The 26,151-nt window shown below is 46.1% G+C and overlaps 1 protein-coding gene across 1 annotated transcript; it reads right to left on the reverse strand.

Annotated features, from left to right (window-relative positions):
- Window positions 1-561: 561 nt before the first annotated feature.
- Window positions 562-25,574, reverse strand: LOC122921986 (tyrosinase-like). Its single transcript, XM_044272363.1, has 5 exons — window positions 25,520-25,574; window positions 8,344-9,166; window positions 7,052-7,265; window positions 5,233-5,374; window positions 562-742 (listed from the first exon to the last, which is right to left on the reverse strand). Exons 2-5 carry the CDS (start codon window positions 9,139-9,141, stop codon window positions 562-564), a joined length of 1,335 nt encoding a protein of 444 aa, XP_044128298.1. The 5' UTR covers window positions 9,142-9,166; window positions 25,520-25,574.
- Between the last annotated feature and the right edge of the window lie 577 nt (window positions 25,575-26,151).

The following is a 26,151-nucleotide window of genomic DNA, read 5'->3' on the forward strand; positions in this document are numbered from 1 at the left end:
ATGCAATTTCTTTCCCTTATAACCATGTTATAAGGGAAAATAATAAAATCTACACAACACCTAACCCGAACTTCTGTGAAGAAGTTCAGGTTTGGCTACCAAACATGCCGATTTTTCTCACGCGCGTGTAAAATGCATTAAAATATTTTGCACTCGCACAGAAAAATCGCGCATTTTCCTACGACTCACCCGCATCTTATCCGGCCCAAATCCATGACGCCCGTGTGAAAGGGGCCTATAAGACACAATGTGACTTAAAAAAATGAGTTCATAATATGCAAAGCAAAGATTAATAATACTCACTTTCTAAAATGCAAAGTGGGACTCATCATGGAAGAAGTTGTGTTCATAGTGACACAGGAGCAGAGGACGAGTCCCTGCATAAGAAGACTAATAACCAATAGGTAAAAACTGGGCGACTACCGTCCTTAAAATGCCCATCTATCCCAGGAGCAGGACATATGGCAGCAGAAGGGAGGATACAGTAACAGTAAAACTTACAAGAAGGCAAGAACAACACAGAGCATTGCTACAAAGACATTCCCTTTTAAGGGGGATACCTTACATGCCCTGATACTTAGAGTACATGTATCCCAGCTCAGTAGAACTGCTCAGAAAATCCTTGTTCCTATAACATGGAAAGAAAGGGGTGGAGCATTCATCGGGGCCCTGTCCGAGCTCATCATTTTCTGGGTAGTCGGCTGGGGTCGCTTTATATTTCTGCAGCCATACTTGCAATAACCTGAAAAACAATGGTAAAAATTTCACTAAAGTTAAATTATTACATGTGAGCTTCAAAGACCAGTCTAATGATTATCCAGCTTAAGCTTCAATCAATGAAAATCTCTGCAACTTTCTAATATACTGTGATTCATCACCATATCTGCTTGCTAGCAGTGAGTGGAGAATCAGATGGGGTCACTTAGCAATGGTAGATCATAATAGGAGAGGGGTGGGTTGCCCAATGCGACCAAAGATACAGTATGATGAACAACAATGTTTTCTTCTTCATTTTATTTTTTTTTTCTGTAGAAGGACCTGCACGTGGTCATGTGACCTGAGCAGGTCCTCAAGTCCAGAGGAGAGGGCAGCAAGAAGGCAGAGGAGCATAGAGTTGCATGTGGTAAGTGTATGGGTTCTGTATAAGTTTAGGGGTCTGCACAGTGGCGTAGCTATCGGGGAAGCAGCTCAGAAGGGGCCCGGGAGAAGTCACTGTACTTCATCACCCCGGGCCTCTGTCAGAGCAGCTGACTTCTCCTGCATCGGGTTCAGAGTCCTGCACTTGCACCTCTGTCACTGACCTGACATTAGTGACATTGCTCTGCCTCTTCCCCTCCTCAGTTCTGATGATGGACAGTGACCAGCATCAGGACGGTTCAATGTGGGCAGAGCTAGAATATCCCCGCCCCCTTTCCTACCCGCGATTCCTGCAGCCTTCCCTGCCCAGCATGCTGAACATCATTTGGATTGCCACAACTGCACCAGTGATGTGAGTGGCAGGGGAACTGGGGTTATATTCAGCTTTCCCAGACTGTGCACGTGTGACCTGCAGTACAGTCGGAAAGCTACGTGAATTATATCATGAGATGTCATCCAGCTTCCCTGCTATCCTGCATGGCACAAGTGCAGAGGCATTAAAGTATGGGGAGAGACGCACAGCAGGAAAAGCTAGGTGTCTATATACAAACCGGATTCCAAAAAGTTGGGACACTATACAAATCGTGAATAAAAACTGAATGCAATGATGTGGAGGTGCCAACTTCTAATATTTTATTCCGAATAGAACATAAATCACAGAACAAAAGTTTAAACTGAGAAAATGTACCATTTTAAGGGAAAAATATGTTGAATCAGAATTTCATGGTGTCAACAAATCCCCAAAAAGTTGGGACAAGGCCATTTTCACCACTGTGTGGCATCTCCCCTTCTTCTTACAACACTCAACAGACGTCTGGGGACCGAGGAGACCAGTTTCTCAAGTTTAGAAATAGGAATGCTCTCCCATTCTTGTCTAATACAGGCCTCTAACTGTTCAATCGTCTTGGGCCTTCTTTGTTGCACCTTCCTCTTTATGATGCGCCAAATGTTCTCTATAGGTGAAAGATCTGGACTGCAGACTGGCCATTTCAGTACCCGGATCCTTCTCCTACGCAGCCATGATGTTGTGATTGATGCAGAATGTGGTCTGGCATTATCTTGTTGAAAAATGCAGGGTCTTCCCTGAAAGAGATGACGTCTGGATGGGAGCATATGTTGTTCTAGAACCTGAATATATTTTTCTGCATTGATGGTGCCTTTCCAGACATGCAAGCTGCCCATGCCACACGCACTCATGCAACCCCATACCATCAGAGATGCAGGCTTCTGAACTGAGCGTTGATAACAACTTGGGTTGTCCTTGTCCTCTTTGGTCCGGATGACATGGCGTCCCAGATTTCCAAAAAGAACTTTGAATCGTGACTCGTCTGACCACAGAACAGTCTTCCATTTTGCCACACTCCATTGTAAATGATCCCTGGCCCAGTGAAAACGCCTGAGCTTGTGGATCTTGCTTAGAAATGGCTTCTTCTTTGCACTGTAGAGTTTCAGCTGGCAACGGCGGATGGCACGGTGGATTGTGTTCACTGACAATGGTTTCTGGAAGTATTCCTGAGGCCCATTCTGTGATTTCCTTTACAGTAGCATTCCTGTTTGTGGTGCAGTGTCGTTTAAGGGCCCGGAGATCACGGGCATCCAGTATGGTTTTACGGCCTTGACCCTTACGCACAGAGATTGTTCCAGATTCTCTGAATCTTCGGATGATGTTATGCACAGTTGATGATGATAGATGCAAAGTCTTTGCAATTTTTCGCTGGGTAACACCTTTCTGATATTGCTCCACTATCTTTCTGCGCAACATTGTGGGAATTGGTGATCCTCTACCCATCTTGGCTTCTGAGAGACACTGCCACTCTGAGAAGCTCTTTTTATACCCAATCATGTTGCCAATTGACCTAATTAGTGTTAATTGGTCTTCCAGCTCTTCGTTATGCTCAAATTTACTTTTTCCAGCCTCTTATTGCTACTTGTCCCAACTTTTTGGGGATTTGTTGACACCGTGAAAATTTGAATCAACGTATTTTTCCTTTAAAATGATACATTTACTCGGATTAAACGTTTGATCTGTCATCTACGTTCTATTACAAATAAAATATTGACATTTGCCATCTCCACATCATTGCATTCAGTTTTTATTCACAATTTGTTTAGTGTCCCAACTTTTTGGAATCCGGTTTGTATGTGTATTGTATATGTGTGCATCCATGTATGTGGTGTGTATATGAGTGCATGTATAAGTGTGTACATGTATGTGGAGAGTGCATGTATGTGTGTGGTGAGTGCGTCCATGTATGTGGAGAGTGCGTCCATGTATGTGGAGAGTGCGTCCATGTATGTGGAGAGTGCGTCCATGTATGTGGAGAGTGCGTCCATGTATGTGGAGAGTGCGTCCATGTATGTGGAGAGTGCGTCCATGTATGTGGAGAGTGTGTGTATGCCTGCGTCCATGTATGTGGAGAGTGCGTCCATGTATGTGGAGAGTGTGTGTATGACTGCTTCCATGTATGTGGAGAGTGCGTGTATGACTGCGTCCATGTATGTGAAGAGTGCGTGTATGACTGCGTCCATGGCTGCAGTATGAAAGGTACAGAGGCTAAAATACTTGTAGATATGTAGAGTTAAATCAGACTATCACTATTGCAGCGCAGGTTTTAAAGGGGTTGAGTTGAATATAAACTCCGTCAGCAACTGGAAATGTTAATAAACAATAAAGTTGTGCTAAAAATGACAGGCAAATAAATAAATACAGTAAAGAAAAAGTCACAAAATAGCCATATGAGAGGGGTTTGCACAGGAGGAGGGGGTTTGTGAATAAGTGTGTAAGTGTGTGTGGGGGGGACCCCGTACAAAAATTTGCTGTGGGGCCCAGTCAGTTCTAGCTACGCCTCTGGGTCTGCATATAGGAGGTTTGGGATCTAAATTTAGTTAGGGGGTCTGTGTCTCTATGTAGAGGGTTTAGGGGTCAGTATTTAGTGGTTTGGTTGGGGGATGTTCTGAAGTCTGTATTTTCTAAGGGGGTCTGGGATTCTTGGAGTCATTATATATGAGGTCTGCATTTATTTTAGGGGTTTGGGTCTGTATTTAGCGTGTCTGGTTTGGGGTGGGGTTAGGAGTGTCTGTTTTTATTTAGGGCTCTTTCACACCTGCGTTATTGTCTTCCGGCATAGAGTTCCGTCGTCGGGGCTCTATGCCGGAAGAATCCTGATCAGTTTTATCCTAATGCATTCTGAATGGAGTGAAATCCGTTCAGGATGCATCAGGATGTCTTGAGTTCCGGAACGGAATGTTTTTTGGCCGGAGAAAATACCACAGCATGCTGCGCTTTTTGCTCCGGCCAAAAAAACTGAAGACTTGCCGCAAGGCCGGATCCGGAATGAATGCCCATTGAAAGGCATTGATCCGGATCCAGCCTTAAGCTAAACGTCGTTTCGGCGCATTGCCGGATACGACGTTTAACTTTTTTAGAGTGGTTACCATGGCTGCCGGGACGCTAAAGTCCTGGCAGCCATGGTAAAGTGGAGCGGGGAGCAGCATACTTACCATCCGTGCGGCTCCCGGGGCGCTCCAGAGTGACGTCAGGGCGCCCCAGGCGCATGGGGCACTCTGACGTCATTCTGGAGCGCCCCGAGCCGCGCGGATGGTAAGTATACCGCTCCCCCGCTCCCCGCTCCTACTATGGCAACCAGGACTTTAATAGCGTCCTGGCTGCCATAGTAACACTGAAAGCATTTTGAAGACGGATCCGTCTTCAAATGCTTTCAGTACACTTGCGTTTTTCCGGATCCGGCGTGTAATTCCGGCAAGTGGAGTACACGCCGGATCCGGACAACGCAAGTGTGAAAGAGGCCTTAGGGGGTCTGTTTTGGGGACTTATTTGTTTAGGGGATCTGGGGGGGTCTGTATTTGAGAGCAGCCAAAGGACTATGGTCACTGAGCATTGACTACTCTGATACACTGTAACAAACTACAACTGTATGAGCAGGACTATAGTACGAGATGTGTATTGTGTTCAGTAGCCATCAAATGGTCAACATTTACAGTATCCAACTTGTCACAGCCTCTGCCCTGTATCTGTCCCTGGGAAAGCTGGGTGACTACTAATATGGCCGCCACTACATCTTTATGGGAACTTACTTGTCAACAAAGCTGTGATGCAGCAGGAAGATGGGGTCGTTGGCGGAGATGGGGACCTGAGACATCGTTCCCCCCAAATAAAGGTGAACCGCGTTGTGCATAGTTTGCTCCAGTGTTGTCCCATCTGATGGTCTCAGGAAACCTACAAAATGGATCAAACAGGCAGAGAGTGAGCAATCTCATGTAGGGTAAGGCTACTTACTTTCACACTTGCGGCAGAGTGGTCCGGCAAGTAGTTCCGTCGCCGGCAAAACTTATGCCAACTGATGGCATTTGTAAGACTGATCCTGAAGAGTCTTAAAAATGCCTGATCAGTCAAAAAAATGCATTGAAATGCTGGATCCGTCTTTCTGGTGTCATCCGGCAAAACGGATCCGGCATTTTCTTTTTTTCACCTTTTTTCGGTCTGCGCATGCGCAGATCGGACGGACAGATCCGGCATTCCGGTATTTTAATTGCATTCAGGCAAGTCTTCAGTTTTTTTTCCCGCCGGAGATAAAACCGTAGCATGCTGCGGTTTTCTCTTTTGCCTGATCAGTCAAAATGACTTTACTGAAGACATCCTGATGCATCCTGAACGGATTATTCTCCATTCAGAATGCAGGGGGATATGCCTGATCAGTTCTTTTCCGGTAAAGAGCCCCTGTGACGGAACTCTATGCTGAAAAAGAAAAACGCTAGTGTGAAAGTACCCTAAGGCTGGTTTCACACGGGCGTTGCGGGAAAAGATGCAGGTGCGTTGCGGAAACAGGCGTGATTTTTCTGCGCGAGTGCAAAACATTGTATTGCATTCGGGTTTGAGTTAGGTGTTGTGTAGACTGTATTATTTTCCCTTAAACCATGGTTATAAGGGAAAATAATAGCATTCTTAATACAGAATGCATAGTACAATAGGGCTGGAGGGGTTAAAAAAATGTAACTCGCCTTAATCCACTTGTTCGCGCAGCCGGTATCTCTTCTGTCTTCTTTTTTGAGGAATAGGACCTTTGATGACGTCACTGCCCTCATCACATGGTCCATCGCATGATTTTTTTTACCATGGTGATGGATCATGTGACGGACCATGTGACGAGCGCAGTGATGTCACCACGGGTCCTTTTCCTGTGCACAGCAAAAGATGAAGACAGAAGAGAAGCCAGGCTGCGCGAAAAAGTGGATTAAGGTGAGTTAAATTATTTTTTATTTTTTTTAACCCCTCCAGCCCTATTGTACTATGCATCGTCTCCCAGCAACCGTGCCTGAAAACCGCACTGCATCCGCACTTGCTTGCGGATGCTTGTGATTTTCACGCAGCCCCATTCACTTATATGGGGCCTGCATTGCGTGAAAAACGCACAATATAGAACATGCTGCGATTTTCACGCAACGCCCAAGTGATGCGTGAAAATCACCGCTCATGACAGATCTGGCATTTCGATGCATTTTTCAGACTTATCAGGATCCTGATCAGTCTTACAGATGCCATCGATTGGCATACGTTTTGCCGGATCACTCTGCCGCAAGTGTGAAAGTAGCCTAAGCCCTACATGTCACATTATTCAGGTTATATATAGGGGGAGCGGTGATACATGGGCCGAGGGGGTCAAATGGGTCCAAAGGCATGCCCCAGGAAATTGAAATCAGCGCCACTGTTTGCAGTGTGTGCTGCAGAAATGGGCAGGTTGCCTTTTTGCCTGCAGCACTTGCATGCAAGGTACAAGGAAAACAGCACCTAAGTCTCAGCTTCCAGTACCAGCCCCCTATTCCTCAGTATAACATGAAGATAAACAGGACACTGCTCTCAGATCCTGGCAACTTATGGTAAAAGATGATGACCTACCTTCTAAAGCGTTCCGGAAGCTCCTCTGTGCACTAGCATTGTAGGGGAATCTATCAAAGTCTCTCCATTTCAGGGTGTCCTCTACATCCTGGAAGGTGGGGAGACTTTTAAACTGGGGATCTGAACCCGGCTTCCTATGGAGTCTCTCCATCTGGCACTGGTCCCCAGCAGTTTGGCAATAGGCATCAGCATAATCGTACCCGCTGCAAATAGACTGAAGTGGAGGGATACAGTATTAGCCTTTCCATGAAGTGGGGGGAGGGTGGGGAACAGAACACTAAAATGGGGATGGGGGGGGGGGGGACTACCGTAAACTTAAATTCAACATATAAATTGAATTAACTTTATATTATTTTTCTTATACTGATTTTGATTTGTCTTATACTCCAGTCACATCCAAAGCTGCCTGCAAATTACTGGATCTCTCCATTCACACATACAGAGGCAGTAGACCATTATGGAACAAGTATATTATATCAGAAATGAGCATACAACAGCTATAGAATGTGCACAGCAGGTCTGGTTACCTGAAGGACCCCACAGCCAAGTTTGACGATGGGGGTCCTACATAGAACAGCTCTACTGTAAACTTGAATTTAATTTAATCTGCTTCATGTCTTCTACTCCAGTCACACTCAAAGCTTCCTGCAAGTTACTGAATCTCTCCAGTAGATAATTAAAGCATGAGTACATTACATAACACTGGAGCATATGGTGGCTATAGAGAGTGTAGGAGTAAAGCCCGGGTCATAGCTGTGGGGCCCCTTCGCCACATAAGAAAACCCCAGTATGGGCATGAGGGTCCTATACAGAACAGCTCTCCCATAAACTTCAGTAAAGCGTAAACATTGTATTTCGTTTTGAAAATAAATTGCTTATTTATCTTGCATTAAGTTTGATCTGCATCATGCCTTATACTGTAGTCACATCTAAAGCTGCAAGCACATTACTGAATCTCTCCATTCACATACAGAGCTGCAGCAGATCATTATGGGACAAGTGTAAGCTATATGAGGGGCAGATCTAGGAGTAGCACTCATGTCTTGTTGCTTGCAGAGACCTTAAGACCCCTTGGCCACATAAAAAGACCCTAATATTATAAACGGTGCACAGTAGGAATGAATTTTACATGAAGGCTCAGGAGTTACACCTCTTCTGTCAACATCATCTGGGGTACGGTGTGAAACCAGCAGGGGGTGCTGCAGTGAAGTATACATTTGAATTGCTTGCAGAACTGTGAATGCAGCTCTAGAGGCATCCGGTAACAAGATGGCAATAAGATTACTACTCACTTTCCAAAATGCGAAGTGGGAGTCATCATCCAGGAAGCCTTGTGCATTGCTTGCGCCAAGAAATTCATTGGTGCAGATGGAGCAGTTCTTTTCTCCTCTCCAGTCAAAGTAAGGAATGGCGAAATCTTCATCGCCCGTCAGGCGCTGAATTTCCCCCTCCATGAACACGAGACCCAAACGATGCCAGCCGGGAAAGGCCGGACCCTGATGGGCGTAGTTTCTGCTAAAATCAAATTTGCCTTTGAGTAGAATGGGCTTCATGGAGTAATAATGGATCCAGGCAAACATTTCGTGAATGGAGGCGTCCACGAAGTGGTACGTGTCCCGGAGGTGTCTGTCCCCCGTGGACAGGATGACAAAATCCTCACTTTTTGTGGTTTTGGCCAACGCTAAGTAACTAAAAAACCTCTTCCTTTCCAGAAACGAGAGCTGGCGGATCTCTCTCCGGACAACTATTTTTTTTTTGCGATCGCACTTGTCGCCCGTGTAGCCATATTTACACCGGCCGCAGTTAAAGCCGCTGTAGTTTCCGAAGCATTCACAAGTTCTGTTGTAGTAAAAACGTGGCCAATCCAATCGGTCATCGTAAAACTGGCGAGCTCGGCGGGCACCAATGGGCGTAAAAACCACACCTTCTCTGCACTGTCCACGTCCAGATCGTGATCCACAGGGGCTGCGATCCTTCCACGGTGGGCAGCAAGTCTTTGACCGAAGAGCTGCACTTGTTGTACATAACCTCGGGAACTGACAGTAGACCGCGCCCAGGAAGAGCACGAAAAATGTACACAGTGTAAACATGGCCTCCAGAGCTAACAACCGCCCCCTGATAGAGAAGAAGAAAAATAATCAGAATATTACACCTACTACATACATTACACCAAAGATGTTACAATCATAAGTTACTACACAAAGCTTTATTTTTCTCCATAGAAGGCAGCATTATAGTAGTTATATTCTTGTACATAGGAGCAGTATTATAGTAGTTATATTCTTGTACATAGGAGGCAGTATTATAGTAGTTATATTCTTGTACATAGGAGCAGTATTATAGTAGTTATATTCTTGTACATAGGAACAGCATTATAGTAGTTATATTCTTGTACATAGGAGCAGTATTATAGTAGTTATATTCTTGTACATAGGAGCAGTATTATAGTAGTTATATTCTTGTACATAGGAACAGCATTATAGTAGTTATATTCTTGTACATAGGAGCAGTATTATAGTAGTTATATTTATGTACATAACAGGCAGTATTATAGTAGTTATATTCTTGTACATAGGAGGCAGCATTATAGTAGTTATATTCTTGTACATAGGAGCAGTATTATAGTAGTTATATTTATGTACATAACAGGCAGTATTATAGTAGTTATATTCTTGTACATAGCAGCAGTATTATAGTAGTTATTTTCTTGTACATAGGAGCAGTATTATAGTAGTTATATTCTTGTACATAGGAGCAGTATCGTAGTAGTTATATTCTTGTACATAGGAGCAGTATTATAGTAGTTATATTATTGTACATGGGAGCAGTATTAAAGTAGTTATATTCTTGTACATAGGAGCAGTATTATAGTAGTTATATTATTGTACATGGGAGCAGTATTATAGTAGTTATATTCTTGTACATAGGAGCAGTATTATAGTAGTTATATTCTTGTACATAGGAGCAGTATTATAGTAGTTTTACATCAGACACGGAGGCTTCATATTGCTTTCTCTTCCTTTACTGATCACCATAGCAGCAAGGAGAAACAAAACACAAATGCAAATGGTCACCATAGCAACCCATATGTCCCACCCCTACAGCCCCAATATAAGGCTGCGTCCAAGGTGGTACTTCCTCTTTCTTGCTGCTCACCAGATAAGTGACATGTTAATTTTATCTGCTGACTGTTATTCCCTAAGTGTTTAATTCTGTCTTTTCCCCGGGTTATATTTCTCCCCTGGGGCTTGTTTTCCTCCCTTTAGGTGGTTACGTTTGGGCAGCGATATATATTTTTTATCTTGTTCCTTGCCCCTTAGTTTCCCCTGTCTGGGCAGCCTCTGCCTGCCCCAGTGGCACTGGGGCCTTATCGCGCGCAGCGTTTCCCCTGGGACCCCCTCCGCTCGTTCCCTCTCTTCTCCCCTTGGGACTTTACTTGGGGCCCCCCCCCTTTTTAGTGCCGGGCAGATTCGCTGGCCTTACCGCCATCTTGCCTCCCCTGTGCTGGGCCACGCCCCTCGTCTTGCGCGCGCCTGCCGCACGGATCGGCGCCTTTTTCTCCCCGCTTTCGCGCTCTCTCTGGCTGGCTGGAGCGAGATCTCGCGAGATCCGGCGGCCATTTTGGTTCCCGTTCCCGCGAGATCTCGCTTCCTCCGGTCTCCTGCGTGCCTGCTGCCGGTTCTTCTGTGCTGCGCTCCGCTCCTCTCGCTCCTGGGGTGATTAACCCCTCAGTTATCTAGCGCTGCTCTCCTTTTGCCTCCGGCTCTCCTCCCAGCCCTCCTCCTACAGGTACCCTGTCTCTAGTTTGCTTGGCCAGCATGGACCCCTCTGCCCAATCTCCCCCCGCCCCCCTCCCTGGCAATGTTAGTCTCCCTGGCTCAGACTCACAGGCGCAGCTCATCCAGCGCTCTGTGTCTGATGCAATCCTACAGGCTATGGGTTCCATGTCCACTGTTTTGTCCCAGACCATCTCCCAGGCCCTGTCTGCACACCCCCTAGCTGGGGCCAGACTTGCTCCCCCTGAGACTGCACAGCACTCGTTTGCTGCTGAACCTCCTGTTGGACAGGAGACAATGACCGGTGTGTTGATGACCACCCCAGACGACGCGCTGAGGTCGCGTAAGAGAGCTTGTCCCCGCCAGGCTGATAAATCGCGGGTGTGGAAGCACGCTAGAGCCCTAGCGGATGCCGTCTCTGACTCGGATCTGGGTTCGGGCCCGGAGGATCCGGCAGAGGCTACTGATTTTTCTGAGGAGGATGACTCCCCTCGGGGGTCCGACCCCATTGCCACTCCCCCTGCTATGCCTTTAGCGAAGGATTCCTCCGCTGCCTCCGCTGACAATTTCCCTTTGGATTCCTCCGGGGCTCCCATGTTTGATCCTGAGGCCCTCCACCATCCCAGATCGGCGGAGTGGCTCCCCGATTCCCAGATTAGCAGCTACCTGGAGCATTGGGCCCGCCGTCCTCTGTCCAAGGAGGCGCGCAGTAAACTACGGGCTGAGTGCCCTCGGCCCATTATACCCCATAAAGTCTGCGACACGCCCGTCGTGGACCCAAAGATGACCCAATTTTTGTCTAAGTCGGGGTGGAATGCCAAGAAGGGCTTGGATTCGGCCCTTAGAGGCTGCCAGGACAAGCTCCTGGATATTTTCGGTCCACTGGCAAAAATTATGGAGTTGGCGGAGTCCGCCAGACAGGAGGGTTCCCACATTGACCCTGAGGAGCTCACGGGCTGGGCCCAGCGGGCGATTTGCATCGCCGGGGGAACCAATGCGTCCCTATCTGTGGAAAGGCGCAAGGCCATCCTGCTTAGGATAGATCCCAAGCTCATTAATCTCGCCCAGACGGAGACGGGCAAAGAGGCGGAAGGCCTGCTTTTTGGGGACTCCTTTATAAAGGACCTCAGCCGCTTCGTCGGCACGTTTTCCGCTCTGGACAAGGCGCAGGCCACTATGCGCAAAGTCTTCCAGGGCCGGGTCTCTCACAGGGCCGGCAGCAACAGGGGCCGTCTGTCCGGCCGCTCCAGCACCCGAGGCAGGGGTGTATCCAGAGGCTCCTTCTCCCAGCGAGCTGCGTTTCAAGACCAGCGGTCTTCCCAGACGTTCTTCCCATCCAGAGGGGGACAATGGCGCTCCCGTTCCTTCCGAGGAAACACGGCTCCCCGCAAGTCATCCGGTAAGTCAGACCCCGGACGGGGATTCTTCGGTACCTTATGTAGGGGGCAGGCTTCGGCATTTTTTACCCGCTTGGGAACTAATCACATCAGACCCGTGGGTTCTGATGACGGTCAGGGGCTTCTCCATAGAGCTCATAGACACCCCTTGCTCAGTGCAACTCCCGCCGGCCTCTCTTCGGAGGGGATCGGACTCCGCTCGGGTGGACGAGGAGCTCTTTTCCCTTTTCCTCAAGGGGGCCATAGAGAGAGCTCACGGCCACTCAAGGGGGGTGATAAGCAACATTTTCTTGGTCCAAAAGAAAGGGGGGCAGATGCGTCCCGTCATCAATCTCCGGGCGCTAAACAGCATCGTGCGATACCGACATTTCAAGATGGAGGGCATCCATCTACTTCGGGACCTCCTCTCCCCCGGGGATTGGCTCGTGAAACTGGATCTGAAGGACGCGTACCTGACGGTCTCGGTGGCCCCCCACTCCAGGGATCTCCTTCGCTTCCTCTGGAAGGGCGAGGTTTGGAGATTCACATGCCTTCCATTCGGCTTGTCGTCGGCTCCGTGGTGTTTCACCAAGCTCCTGCGTCCGGTCATGGCCTGGCTGAGGAGTCGCGGGGTACGCCTCATAATTTATCTGGACGACATCCTCCTGATGCATCAATCCAGATCGTCGCTGCTGCAACACCTCCGTTGGACATCGGATCTCCTGGAGTCGCTCGGCTTCCTGCTCAACCTGGAGAAGTCTTGGCTCACCCCCTCCCAGAGGTTAGACTTCCTCGGATTCACAGTGGACTCGATCTCGGAATCCCTCAGCCTGCCGGGGGACAAGTTACGGTCCATTCGCAAGGAACTGCGACGGGCGTTGACCAGTGCCCACCTGTCCCTGCGTCATCTAGCCCGCATCATCGGCCTGCTGGCATCCTCCATACAGGCGGTCTTCCCGGCGCCGTTGCATTACCGGGCCCTTCAGCGCTTGAAGATTGCGCACCTCCGCTCGGGGGCCTCCTTTGCGGACATGGTGGAATTGGATTCGGAGGCCAAAGAAGAGATCCGTTGGTGGATCGCCAATCTGGAAGCTTGGAACGGCAGGGCGATTTTTGGCTTCCAGCCGGAATTCACCATCGAATCCGATGCGAGCCGTCAGGGCTGGGGAGCGCACTGCGACGGGGTCTCCACCGGGGGACCTTGGTCGCAGGTCGAGACGCGCTTGCACATCAATGCCTTAGAGTTGCTGGCCGGCTCTTTGGCCGTCAAGAGTTTTACCAACGGTTTGGCCAATGCATGTATCCGTCTCCGGATGGACAATATTTCAGCGGTTCGCTACATCAACCGTTTGGGCGGAACCCAGTCTGCTACCCTGGCGGGGTTGGCGAAGGATTTTTGGGCGTATTGTCTCTCCAGGGACATCATGGTGCAAGCCGAGTACCTGCCGGGACTTCACAACGTGCGGGCGGATTGGAGTTCCCGCCATCTTACGGACGGCAGCGACTGGCAGTTGGACCCGTCGATTTTCGCGGAGGTGTCATCCAGATGGGGACCCTTTTCCGTGGACTTGTTCGCCTCCCGGCTCAACGCTCACCTCCCTCGGTTCTACAGCTGGCGCCCGGATCCGGAGGCGATGGCGGCGGACGCGTTTCTGCAGGACTGGTCCTCCGGCCTTCTCTATGCGTTTCCCCCATTCATGATGATTCCTCGGATGCTTCTCCAAGTGCGTCGCCATCGGGCGGAGTTGGTGGCGATAGTCCCGTTCTGGGACTCTCAGGTATGGTTCCCGTCTCTCCTGGAGCTTCTGGTGGACATTCCAGTCCTTCTGCCGAACCCGACCTCTCTCCTGCGCTGCCCTCAGGGGACTCCCCACCCCCTGCTCCTGGACGGATCCCTACGTTTGATGGCCTGCCGGCTCTCAGGACTCCAGGAGCGGTCGACGGAATTTCGGAGGCAGCTAGGCGCCTCTTGGACGACGCTTGGGCTCCCGGCACCCGAAAATCTTATCGGGCGGCCTGGCGAACTTGGGCTGGCTGGTGCCTGGAACGGGACCTGGATCCCGTTTCAGCTCCTGTAGCTCATTTGCTTCAATTCCTCACCTCTCTTTTTGAAGGGGGTAAGGCTTACAGAACGATCAACCTTTTTCGTTCGGCGATTTCTTCGTCACATCTAGGGTTTGACGGCGTTCCGGCAGGACAGCATCCTTCCGTTTCGCGCCTCCTCCGAGGCGCGCGCCTATCTCGGCCTCCCCGCCCGAGGTTTTCTTCCACTTGGGATGTTTCCCTGGTGCTTACCTTTTTGTCCTCTTGGCCTACCAATGCTGACCTTTCCTTACGTCAGCTTTCCGCGAAGTTGCTCACTCTCTTTTGCTTAATTTCTTGTAAAAGAGTTTCCGATGTGCGGGCTCTGGACCACGACGCCAGGTCCTTCACCCCGGAGGGCGTGTCATTTAACATTTCGAGACGCACGAAGACGAACATCCGGGTCGTTTCGTACCCCAGCTTTCCGGCTTCCCCGGCATTGTGTCCGGTAGCTTGTTTGAAAGAGTACGAGGCCAGGACTCGTCCTCACAGGTCTCCGGCTGTGCCGCAGTTGTTTCTCTCCATCCGTCACCCGTTCGGCCCGGTGACTAGCCCCACCTTGGCCCGTTGGTTGAAATGGGTTATGGCTCTTGCCGGTGTGGACACTTCGGTGTTTACAGCTCATTCGGCGCGCGGGGCGGCGTCTACCTCCTTGGCGGTCTCGGGTGCTCGCCTGGAGGACATCCTGCGATTGGCGGACTGGTCGAGTGCCTCCACTTTCCGTGAGTATTATTTCCGTCCTCCTCCTCATTTGTTTGATCCCTTGGTTAACCAGCTTTGAACTAGCAATATGAAGCCTCCGTGTCTGATGTAAAACTATGTGATTTTCCTAGTCTACGACGTAAAGTCATAGTTTTATTAAGACACGGAGGCGAATATTGCCCTCCCTTCCCTCCCCTGGGCTCTGGTAGTATGGGGGTGTGTTTGGCCGCTTAGCTCTATTTAGTGGGTAGGCCGGTTTGGGACTGTTATTACGCTGGGAGGGTTCAGTTGTTCGCCATTATGTGCTCATGCTTGTATGTATGCTTACCATCGGCCTGGACCTCGTGTGTCCGCTGGAGATGGGTTTTGGCTGGTGCCATGACCTCTCTTTATCGGAGTTTATTTCTCTTGTTCTTTCAGGTTGAGTCTTCCTGCCTTTGATTGCTCCTGTTCTGGATGAGGTTGTTTCTTCCGGCTCCTGCTTCTTCCACGTTGGATTTGCTGAGGGTCTTGGATGTTGGTTCCAGTCCGTCTCCTGATGTGGATCCTGTCGCTGGAGAGTTCCTGCTTGGATTCTGAGGGTTTCGTTGACGCAGATTGTTCTTGGACTGTTCCTGAGTTGCTGTTCATTGGTTATTATGGACTGGTTCGCAGAGAAAGAGGAAGTACCACCTTGGACGCAGCCTTATATTGGGGCTGTAGGGGTGGGACATATGGGTTGCTATGGTGACCATTTGCATTTGTGTTTTGTTTCTCCTTGCTGCTATGGTGATCAGTAAAGGAAGAGAAAGCAATATTCGCCTCCGTGTCTTAATAAAACTATGACTTTACGTCGTAGACTAGGAAAATCACATAGTTATATTCTTGTACATAGGAGCAGTATTATAGCAGTTATATTCTTGTACATAGGAGCAGTATTATAGTAGTTATATTCTTGTACATAGGAGCAGTATTATAGCAGTTATATTCTTGTACATAGGAGCAGTATTATAGAAGTTATAGTTTTGTACATAGAAGCAGTATTATAGGCTATTAATTATTAATATTTTGTGTTAATATCAAAAATAAATATTCATATCTAGGCGTGACTTGTCTATTGACTCCTCCTCCCATTTATGCTATGGATACATACTAACCACCTGTTGCTCTACCCTTCTGTGAACAACGTGCGCTATGTTACTGCGGCGACTACAAATGACTATAAACTGCGTATTGAACAATAGAGGAATTTATTACACAAATACAAGTCTACAGTCTATACATTCTACTATATCTATATATATTTATATCAATGGTTATAAATATTTATATATGTATACATAATATACATATAGACATATACCGCAATACAGAAACAACACTACAATACACCTAAACTACACTAACACGACACAATCCCAATTCCACCTCACAAACTATCTAAGTATCACACTTACATACACACAGTAGCAGCAGCAACCACCCACCTGGCTACACACTGTCCCCATGAGGAAAACAAGCGGTTAAACACAATCCAGGGTGGTGGAGGAAAGGTAGGGGAATCAGGGCAATGCAGTGCAGGGGTTATTGCAGCAATTGTAGGGGTTAATGTAATATAGAGTGGGCTGGGTATGCAGGGGTTAATGCAGGGATATAAGGGGTTGGTCAGGGGTTATGGTGTTGGTGGTATAGGGTTAATATAGCAGGGATTATGGTATTAGTGGTATAGGGTTAATAATCAGGGGTAATGGTGTTGGTGGTATAGGTTTAATGATACTCATTGTTCCAGCGGGTAGGGAAAGGGTTACTCCGCCAGTCCAGGGGTTAATGCTAGTCCCAGGGGATAATCCTTGCATTTTGCTCGTCCTCTAGGGGTTAATTCCTGCTGTGTAAGCTTGTTTCCCCTGGGGATGATTCTGGCTTCTCCATGGGGGGGCTGCTGGGTCCAACTCAGGTCCACTTTTCTATGTGTGTCCTTCCTCCGTTTGTGCTCATGAGCCCTCCCCTAGTCCCAATAGCTGGACTATTTATCTATCATAAGTAGGGGGAAGGTGTTTGGCCATGAGGCAGAAGTAGGGATAACCCATGCTATAAAAAACAGGTTTAGCATTGTGGCAGGCGCAGCACTATGAAGTGCCTTTTGCGCTGTGGCATTAGAAGAATTTTGATATCTCTGACTTTTAGTCTAACCAGACTGTCTATTACTCTGTAATTCCTATAGCGCCGTTTTATGGAAACAGTAGGTTTAAAGAGCACACCAAATGCTTGAAATAACTTCCTTATTAACTTTTCTTCATATACAGTACAGACCAAAAGTTTGGACACACCTTCTCATTCAAAGAATTTTCTTTATTTTCATGACTATGGAAATTGTAGATTCACACTGAAGGCATCAAAACTATGAATTAACACATGTGGAATTATATACATAACAAAAAAGTGTGAAACAACTGAAAATATGTCATATTCTAGGTTCTTCAAAGTAGCCACCTTTTGCTTTGATTACCGCTTTGCACACTCTTGGCATTCTCTTGATGAGCTTCAAGAGGTAGTCACCTGAAATGGTTTTCACTTCACAGGTGTGCCCTGTCAGGTTTAATAAGTGGGATTTCTTGCCTTATAAATGGGGTTGGGACCATCAGTTGCGTTGTGGAGAAGTCAGGTGGATACACAGCTGATAGTCCTACTGAATAGACTGTTAGAATTTGTATTATGGCAAGAAAGAAAAGCAGTTAAGTACAGAAAAACGAGTGGCCATCATTACTTTAAGAAATGAAGGTCAGTCAGTCCGAAAAATTGGGAAAACTTTGAAAGTGTCCCCAAGTGCAGTCACAAAAACCATCAAGCGCTACAAAGAAACTGGCTCACATGCGGACCGCCCCAGGAAAGGAAGACCAAGAGTAACCTGTGCTGCGGAGGATAAGTTCATCCGAGTCACCAGCCTCAGAAATCGCAGGTTAACAGCAGCTCAGATTAGAGACCAGGTCAATGCCACACAGAGTTCTAGCAGCAGACACATCTCTAGAACAACTGTTAAGAGGAGACTGTGTGAATCAGGCCTTTATGGTAGAATATCTGCTAGGAAACCACTGCTAAGGACAGGCAACAAGCAGAAGAGACTTGTTTGGACTAAAGAACACAAGGAATGGACATTAGACCAGTGGAAATCTGTGCTTTGGTCTGATGAGTCCAAATTTGAGATCTTTGGTTCCAACCACTGTGTCTTTGTGCGACACAGAAAAGGTAAACGGATGGACTCTACATGCCTGGTTCCCTACGTGAAGCATGGAGGAGGAGGTGTGATGGTGTGGGGGTGTTTTGCTGGTGACACTGTTGCGGATTTATTCAAAATTGAAGGCTTACTGAACCAGCATGGCTACCACAGCTAGCATCTTGCAGCGGCATGCTATTCCATCCGGTTTGCGTTTAGTTGGACCATCATTTATTTTTCAACAGGACAATGACCCCAAACACACCTCCAGGCTGTGTAAGGGCTATTTGACCATGAAGGAGAGTGATGGGGTGCTGCGCCAGATGACCTGGCCTCCACAGTCACCGGACCTGAACCCAATCGAGATGGTTTGGGGTGAGCTGGACCTCAGAGTGAAGGCAAAAGGGCCAACAAGTGCTAAGCATCTCTGGGAACTCCTTCAAGACTCCTTCAAGACTGTTGGAAGACCATTTCAGGTGACTACCTCTTGAAGCTCATCAAGAGAATGCCAAGAGTGTGCAAAGCAGTAATCAAAGCAAAAGGTGGCTACTTTGAAGAACCTAGAATATGACATATTTTCAGTTGTTTCACACTTTTTTGTTATGTATATAATTCCACATGTGTTAATTAGTTTTGATGCCTTCAGTGTGAATCTACAATTTTCATAGTCATGAAAATAAAGAAAACTCTTTGAATGAGAAGGTGTGTCCAAACTTTTGGTCTGTACTGTACATTTAATTATTATTATTATCATCAAGCCTTCAGTAAACATGCTTTCGATTATGGAGAGGTCAGTTTAATCAAGCACACCATCCCTACCGGTTCAAACCCTCCATTTAAAGAAAGGCACCAGCCTATACCATCAACTATGTACCAATCTGTGAAAAAGATGATCCCGGAGATGAAGGATTCAAAAATCATCAAAGACAGCCATACTCCATGGGCTGCACCTCTAGTCCTTGTCCGAAAGAAAGATGGTAATATTCGGTTCTGTGTGGACTACAGGAAGATTAATCAAATAACCCACAAGGATGCCTATTCTTTACCAAGAATCGAGGAGTCCTTGACAGCATTAGGATCCTCAGCTTACTTTTCTACTCTGGATTTAACCAATGGGTACTGGCAGGTACCCATGGCTCATGAAGATCGTGAAAAAACAGCATTTACTACCCCATGGGCCTATTTGAATTTAACTATATGCCCTTTGGACTTTGCAATGCACCTGGAACTTTCCAAAGATTAATGGAACGCTGTTTAGGCCACAAGAACTTTGAAACTGTCTTGCTATACCTGGATGATGTCATCATCTATTCTAAATCCTATGAAGACCACTTAAAACATCTTGCAGAGGTTTTTCAAGTCCTCATCAAGCACGGACTCAAGATCAAACCCTCTAAGTGCTACCTACTAAAACCAGAAGTCAAGTACCTGGGACATGTTAGTTCTGAAGGTGTCAAGCCAGACCCAGAGAAAATAGCTGCAGTCCAGAATTGGCATACTCCTACCACAGTAAACGAAGTGAGAAGTTTTCTTAGTTTTGCAGGATACTACAGATGTTTCATCCCTCACTTTGCCCAGATTGCTAAACTGATACAAAAACTCCTGAGAGGTCATCCCAAGAAGTAGCAGAAAGCCCAGATACCAATCGAATGGAATGAAGACTGAGATATTGCTTTCCAACTCCTGAAGAAGTTGACCAAACCACCTGTCTTAGGCTATCCAGATTACCAACAGCCATTCCATCTCTACACTGATACCAGTAAGAAAGGCCTGGGAGCTGTCCTGTCTCAACTGCAAGAAGGTAAGGAGAGAGTAATTGCTTATGTCAGCAGATCTCTTAGAGGTGCTGAGAGAAATGACCAGAACTACAGTTCCTTCAAGCTGGAATTCCTCGCACTCGTGTGGGCTGTCACAGAAAAATGTAAAGATTACCTCGCAGCAACATCATTTGTGGCCTATACTGATAACAACCCACTGGCGCACCTCAACACAGCCAAGTTAGGAGCCTTAGAACAAAGATGGGCCTCACTTCTTGCCAACTACAACTTCGTGGTCAAGTACAGAAGAGGCAAGTAAAATGAATATGCAGATGCCTTATCCCGTCTGCCTACAAGAGAAGACCCTACTGAACAGGAAGACATTTGGGAAGAAGTAGAGATGCCGGTTTTCTACAAACAATTTGTCCAACAAGATGTTATCACCATCAATGGTAAAGAAGTCCACAACTTCTAACATCAGAGATATCTAGAAGTTGAGAAAGAAAGTGGATCAAATTGCAAGCTGAAAGTAGAGTATTAGGTGAGCTACAAGATTTCTTCACTAGTGGAAGAGCACCAGAAAGAATCTGCAGAAAGAATGCAGATCCAGAGCTACTCAAGCTATAGAGACACAGAAAGCAACTGAAAAAAACTAGTGTTAAAAAGAACCCTAGATCCCGTCACCAATGGTCGGCTGCATTAAATTATAGTACCACGCCAAGATGCCAGAATTGTCCTTCAAATGTACCACGATAGGTCAGGACACTTTTGTGTACAAAAAACAGAAGCTATCATCCTCCAAAGATTTTATTGGGTTGGAATGAGAGAAGATATTGAAAATTGGTGTCGAGAATGTTCTACTTGTACCATTGGAAGAAGTGAGAGACATAACCAAAGAGCACCATTACATCCCATTGTAAGCCAAACATCTCTAGTGATAGTGGCCATTGATCACGTAAAGCTAGAACCAAGTCGTTCAGGATATACCTACGCCATGACAATAATTGACCACTACACCGAATTTGTAGTAGCTGTACCTGTTAAAGACTTGACGGCCAAAACCGCTGCAAACGTTTTCTGGAAGAATTTCCTGTTGCCCTATGGATGCCCTGAAAAGATTTTCCCAGATCATGGATCTGCCTTTGAATCCCAACTCTTCCATGAACTATGTTCACTTCACAATTGTCAGAAGATGAGAACAACAGCTTGCCATCCTCAAGGTAACAGACTTTGTGAAAAAATGAAACAAACCTTGATTGAAATGTTGAGAGCTATACCACCTGCCTAAAGAACTGATTGTCCAACTCTACTACCTCAATTGATGTATCTTTACAACAATACCATTCATTGTTCTACTGGATACACCCCATATTACCTTATGTTTGGCCATCAAGGCCGATTACCTGCAGATCTCACCTTGGATGTACAAGTTCCAGATTCCATCAATCCTTTACCACAAACAGATTGGGTGAGTGAACATCAAAAAACGCCTAGCTGATGCCCAAGAGATTGTCCAGATCCGCATGATGAATGTATGCTAAAAGCAACAGAAAGACTATGATCAGTCTGCAATAGCAGAACCCTTAAAAATTGGTAACCATGTGTGACTGAAAAGTAATCATCGCACTAGTAAGCTGGATAGTAAATGGGAAAGAGAACCCTACATCATCACAGCTATTCCGAATCCTGAAACTGATATCTACGAAATCACCAAAGAGAACAGAGCACCACAAATAGTGCACCGCAACCGTCTCAAGCTGTGTTTACAAGAAGTGATCCAAGTAGAAGCTCTAACCACAGAACAATCGTCTGAAAAGTCACCTGATCCAGTGGAACCAACACAGTCTATTGGAAACCTATTATTAGACTCAGAACCTCCACACAGGTTCTTTACACCGTGACTTAACCTCCTTGTTTGCGCAAAGACTAATACAGCCGCACTTCAGCAAGAAGAACAACCTAGTGAAGGATCCTCACTATTTCAAGATATACCAAGTTACCTGGAGCCAAGACCTGTAGAGTCACAGCCACTTCGAAGATCCGACCGAATTACCAAGGGAAAACCACCTGCCCGATACCAGGATTAACTGTTATTGCATTCCTGCATCATTTGAAGCTACAGAGCCAGGGTAAGAGACTTATTGCCTTGATTATTTGCCTTGCTCTAAGGACTGTCTAAAGACTCCTTTACTCTTGTTTTGCAACGTTCAAGTCATGTGCCCAGAGATGGACTTTGACATACAGATGTAGCAGGGTTAGCACTCCAACTCTTAACTCAAATTTCTTAACTCATCGTGTTCTCTTGAGACAAAAGCCATTGAAAAGCAATTGAAGGTGTTTACTTAGATTAGATAACTCAACTCAGAAATCTCAGAAAACAGGTGTTAACTCTACTTCATCCGTAATAAAACCCTCCGTGATGTTCTACAACCATCATGCTTCATGCCCAGGGAACGGACTCGTGACCTGTTAGCCTCCTGAGAAATTTCCTATTTGTTTACCTTATGGACTATCCGGGTCTTTACTGTTCATTGTGCCAGTTCAGCGCCACCCAGATCCTCAGTTGCAAGATAAACTATGGCCCTTGTCACCCATGCTATATTGTGATGCTCCTGATGGATATGCCTAACCCAATTCTTTTATATAGAATAGAGAACACAAACATGGGGTACTGGTACTGTGTATATGCACGCATGCTCTTTTTGTATTTTTCAGGTGATGCATCATCATGGCAGGAGTGCGTCAAGGACGACTTACATTAAAGCACGGGGGGATGCATTGTCCTGAAATGCACTGCTTAATACTGTGATCAATTTTCATGTAAATTGTGCTTGTATATGAGTTCCAATAAAGTTGCAAAGGGAGGGGGAAGTTCTAACAAGCCTCCCAGGGCTGACTCCGCCCTGCACACAATATAAAGGAGAAGGAGGTCAGTGTGTGTGATATCTGAGGACAAAGCAGCCATCTTGGAGAGTTACAAAAACTCCATAGTTAGTTCTATGCCTCAGCCCATAGAAGGGACAGATTACAGAATAACCAGGCAACTCAGAGAGGGAGTGAGAATATTGGCAAAGGAAGGTAACTATCGTTTATCAGGCTCTAGTCTCCTTTGCCTTAAGGGGAGAGATTCTAAGCTACAAGCTGCCCACATAACCAAGGACAGAAAGGCCATCTGTCAGAACATAGTAATCCTAGAGAGGATACAGAAGCATATGATTATACAGTACAGCAGACATAGTACATCCCTCCAGCCTGGAGAAACAAGGGAGAAAGATTGATTGTTATAGAGTGAAACTACCCCTTATGCAACTTTTGGGAACTAATCTGAATCATTGTAAAAGCTGCCTTGCTGTAAATTACTTTTGCATACATTGATGACCTTTGGATCAGCTTCAGTAAAGTACTGGGAGTTTGTTAAGAAACTTGGTCTATTTATTCCACATTATCTTCTAATTGTACCTTATGGTGCTGGCGTCACATACACAGGGGCCAAGCCACCAAAGGACCCTAAGCATACCTACTACCATCAAGGGCACCTCAACTTCCATCTGGCTGGTGTTCCCTGCAATAGATAGGAGCATTTAGCGCTGTCTTCCTCATCACTGCACGCCGGCCCAGGGAGCTGCAAAACCGTGAGTACGACTACTACCCCCATAAGCCCACCGTGCACTCACATACTGCCCCTGCGGTCCGGTCCGCTGCATAAAGGTTTTCCATGGGACTGCCAGGTGCCATCTTGGAAAAATTCAGACTCATAGCGCTGCTGGTTCCTGTAAGTTTCTCCAACTGGCCCCAGTTGTTCTAAGACAGAGTCCATCTCGTTTACAATGTCAGCGAGCTGTATGGCCAGGGAGCTCAGCTTGTGATAATGCATCTCCTGGCAGTCAGGGTTTGCTGCCTTCAGCTTGCACATGCAATCAATCTGTTTCTGAACCTGCAGTTTATCTTGCTTCAGAGTCTCCATTTTCCTAACCATTGCTGGGATCTCATCAGCCAGGCAAAGCTCAGGTGCACAATCTCCTCCTCTAGCAGACTGTCCACTGCTGGGTACTGCAGGCTGTGGACTCACAGGATGACCTATCACAGGTGTCGTAGTTCTTCTGCTTGTTTCCAGCCCAAGTCTCTGCACTGCTGGTGAAGAAAATTGTGGCGGCCGTCACTTTTGGTGGATGCACGATCTCCAGATTTGAGAGCGGCTCCCAGGTTTTTCCGAGTGGCTGCACCTTGAAACCTTCCTGCTTTTCCATCTTTGGTCTCCACCACACTTTTTGCAACTTTTCTGCTGCTGCTCCAAGATCTTGTACGCTCACTCTGTATCAGGACATTTTGTTGAATGTTTAGCTGTATGGTCTCTCTCTCTCTCTACAGAGAATTTATTTTTTGTCTGCATGGGGAAGGTTTAGGCTGCAATGGATTCTGTTTCACCTCCTCTTGCTGCAAAATATTACTGCACTTTGGTTTTGCTGTCACTTTTTCTTCTAAAAGTTGCACATTCACACTAGTAGGTGGATTCATTAAACTGTTACTTACTGCTTTTTTCTTCTCTGCAATTACTTTCTTCCCATCCTAGCTTCTTGCTGTACTGGGACTGCTGACACCATGTCTGGGACTGCTGACAACATGACCGCTGACATTCTGCACAATCACTTTCTTCAGAAGAACTCAGTATTATAGTAGTTATATTCTTGTACATAGGAGCATTATTATAGTAATTATATTCTTATATTTAGGAGCAGAATTATAGTAGTTATATTCTTGTACATAGGAGCAGTATTATAGTAGTTATATTCTTGTACATTGGAGCAGTATTATAGTAGTTATATTAATGTACATAAAAGCAGTATTATAGTAGTTATATTCATGTAAATAGAAGCAGTATTATAGTAGTAATATTCTTATACACAGGAGGCAGTATTATAGTAGTTATATTCTTGTACATAGGAGGCAGTATTATAGTAGTTATATTCTTGTACATAGGAACAGTATTATAGTAGTTATATTCTTGTACATTGGAGGCAGTATTATAGTAATTATTTTCTTGTACATAGGAGGCAGTATTATAGTAGTTATATTCTTGTACATAGGAACAGTATTATAATAGTTATATTCTTGTACATTTGAGGCAGTATTATAGTAATTACTTTCTTGTACATAGGAGCAGTATTATAGTAGTTATATTCATGTACATAGAAGCAGTATTATAGTAGTTATATTCTTGTACATAGGAGCCGTATTATAGTAGTATTATTCTTGTATATAGGATCAGTATTATAGTAGTTATATTCTTGTACATAGGAGCCGTATTATAGTAGTATTATTCTTGTATATAGGATCAGTATTATAGTAGTTATATTCTTGTACATAGGAGCAGTATTATAGTAGGTATATTCTTGTACATAGGAGGCATTATTATAGTAGTTATATTCTTGTACATGGGAGGCAGTATTATAGTAGTTATATTCTTGTACATTAGGGCCCGTGGTAAGGACCTGGGCCATGAGCTCCAAGGCTCCTCTCTGTTTATATGTTCTAGATTGTCCTTCATACAGATAACCCCATGATCTACCAAGTTCAAGGTGTCTTACCTGGTGAAGATGTCTTCTGCTCTCCTGGGTCCAGGTGAGAGGTAATGAAGCTTCTCTGGCACTGTGATCTGTGACCCAGGACTGGCATATATTTATACAGCTGCAAGTTATGTCACACAGGGAAGCGCAGGTAAGTTACACATCAGGTGGTATCTACCTCAATTATTTCCTTGACGTGACCTAAGACTATAAATGACTCCCTAGTACAATACAATACCGAAAAAAGTAATCTACAATGTTATTTATTGGAACCATTTATGCAGCAGGAAAATCCACAAACTGCAAGGAACTTCCTGGAAATTAAGTATCAAGAGTCACATTTGGCGCAAGAGCTTATTCTCTATTTCACAAGAAAGTTCAGTCAGTGTTTCCGTTTTTTTCTACACGGGTGCAATCATTTTTGATGTGTTTTTCACACGCATGAAAAAAACCCTGAAGTTTTAGCACCCTTTCACATGAGCGAGTTGAGAATTGCAACGTGTTCTATTCTGTGTTTTTCACTCAGCCCTGGCCCCATAAAAGTGAATGGGGCTTCAGTGAAAAACCCATTGCGTCTGGATGTAATACGTTTTTTACTGATGGTTCCTAGGAGATGTTGTAACACCCCAGAGTGGTGTTACCACTCTTGGAAC

This window comes from Bufo gargarizans, chromosome 11 (genome assembly GCF_014858855.1).
Source record: "Bufo gargarizans isolate SCDJY-AF-19 chromosome 11, ASM1485885v1, whole genome shotgun sequence".
Classification (NCBI taxonomy): Eukaryota; Metazoa; Chordata; class Amphibia; order Anura; family Bufonidae; genus Bufo; species Bufo gargarizans.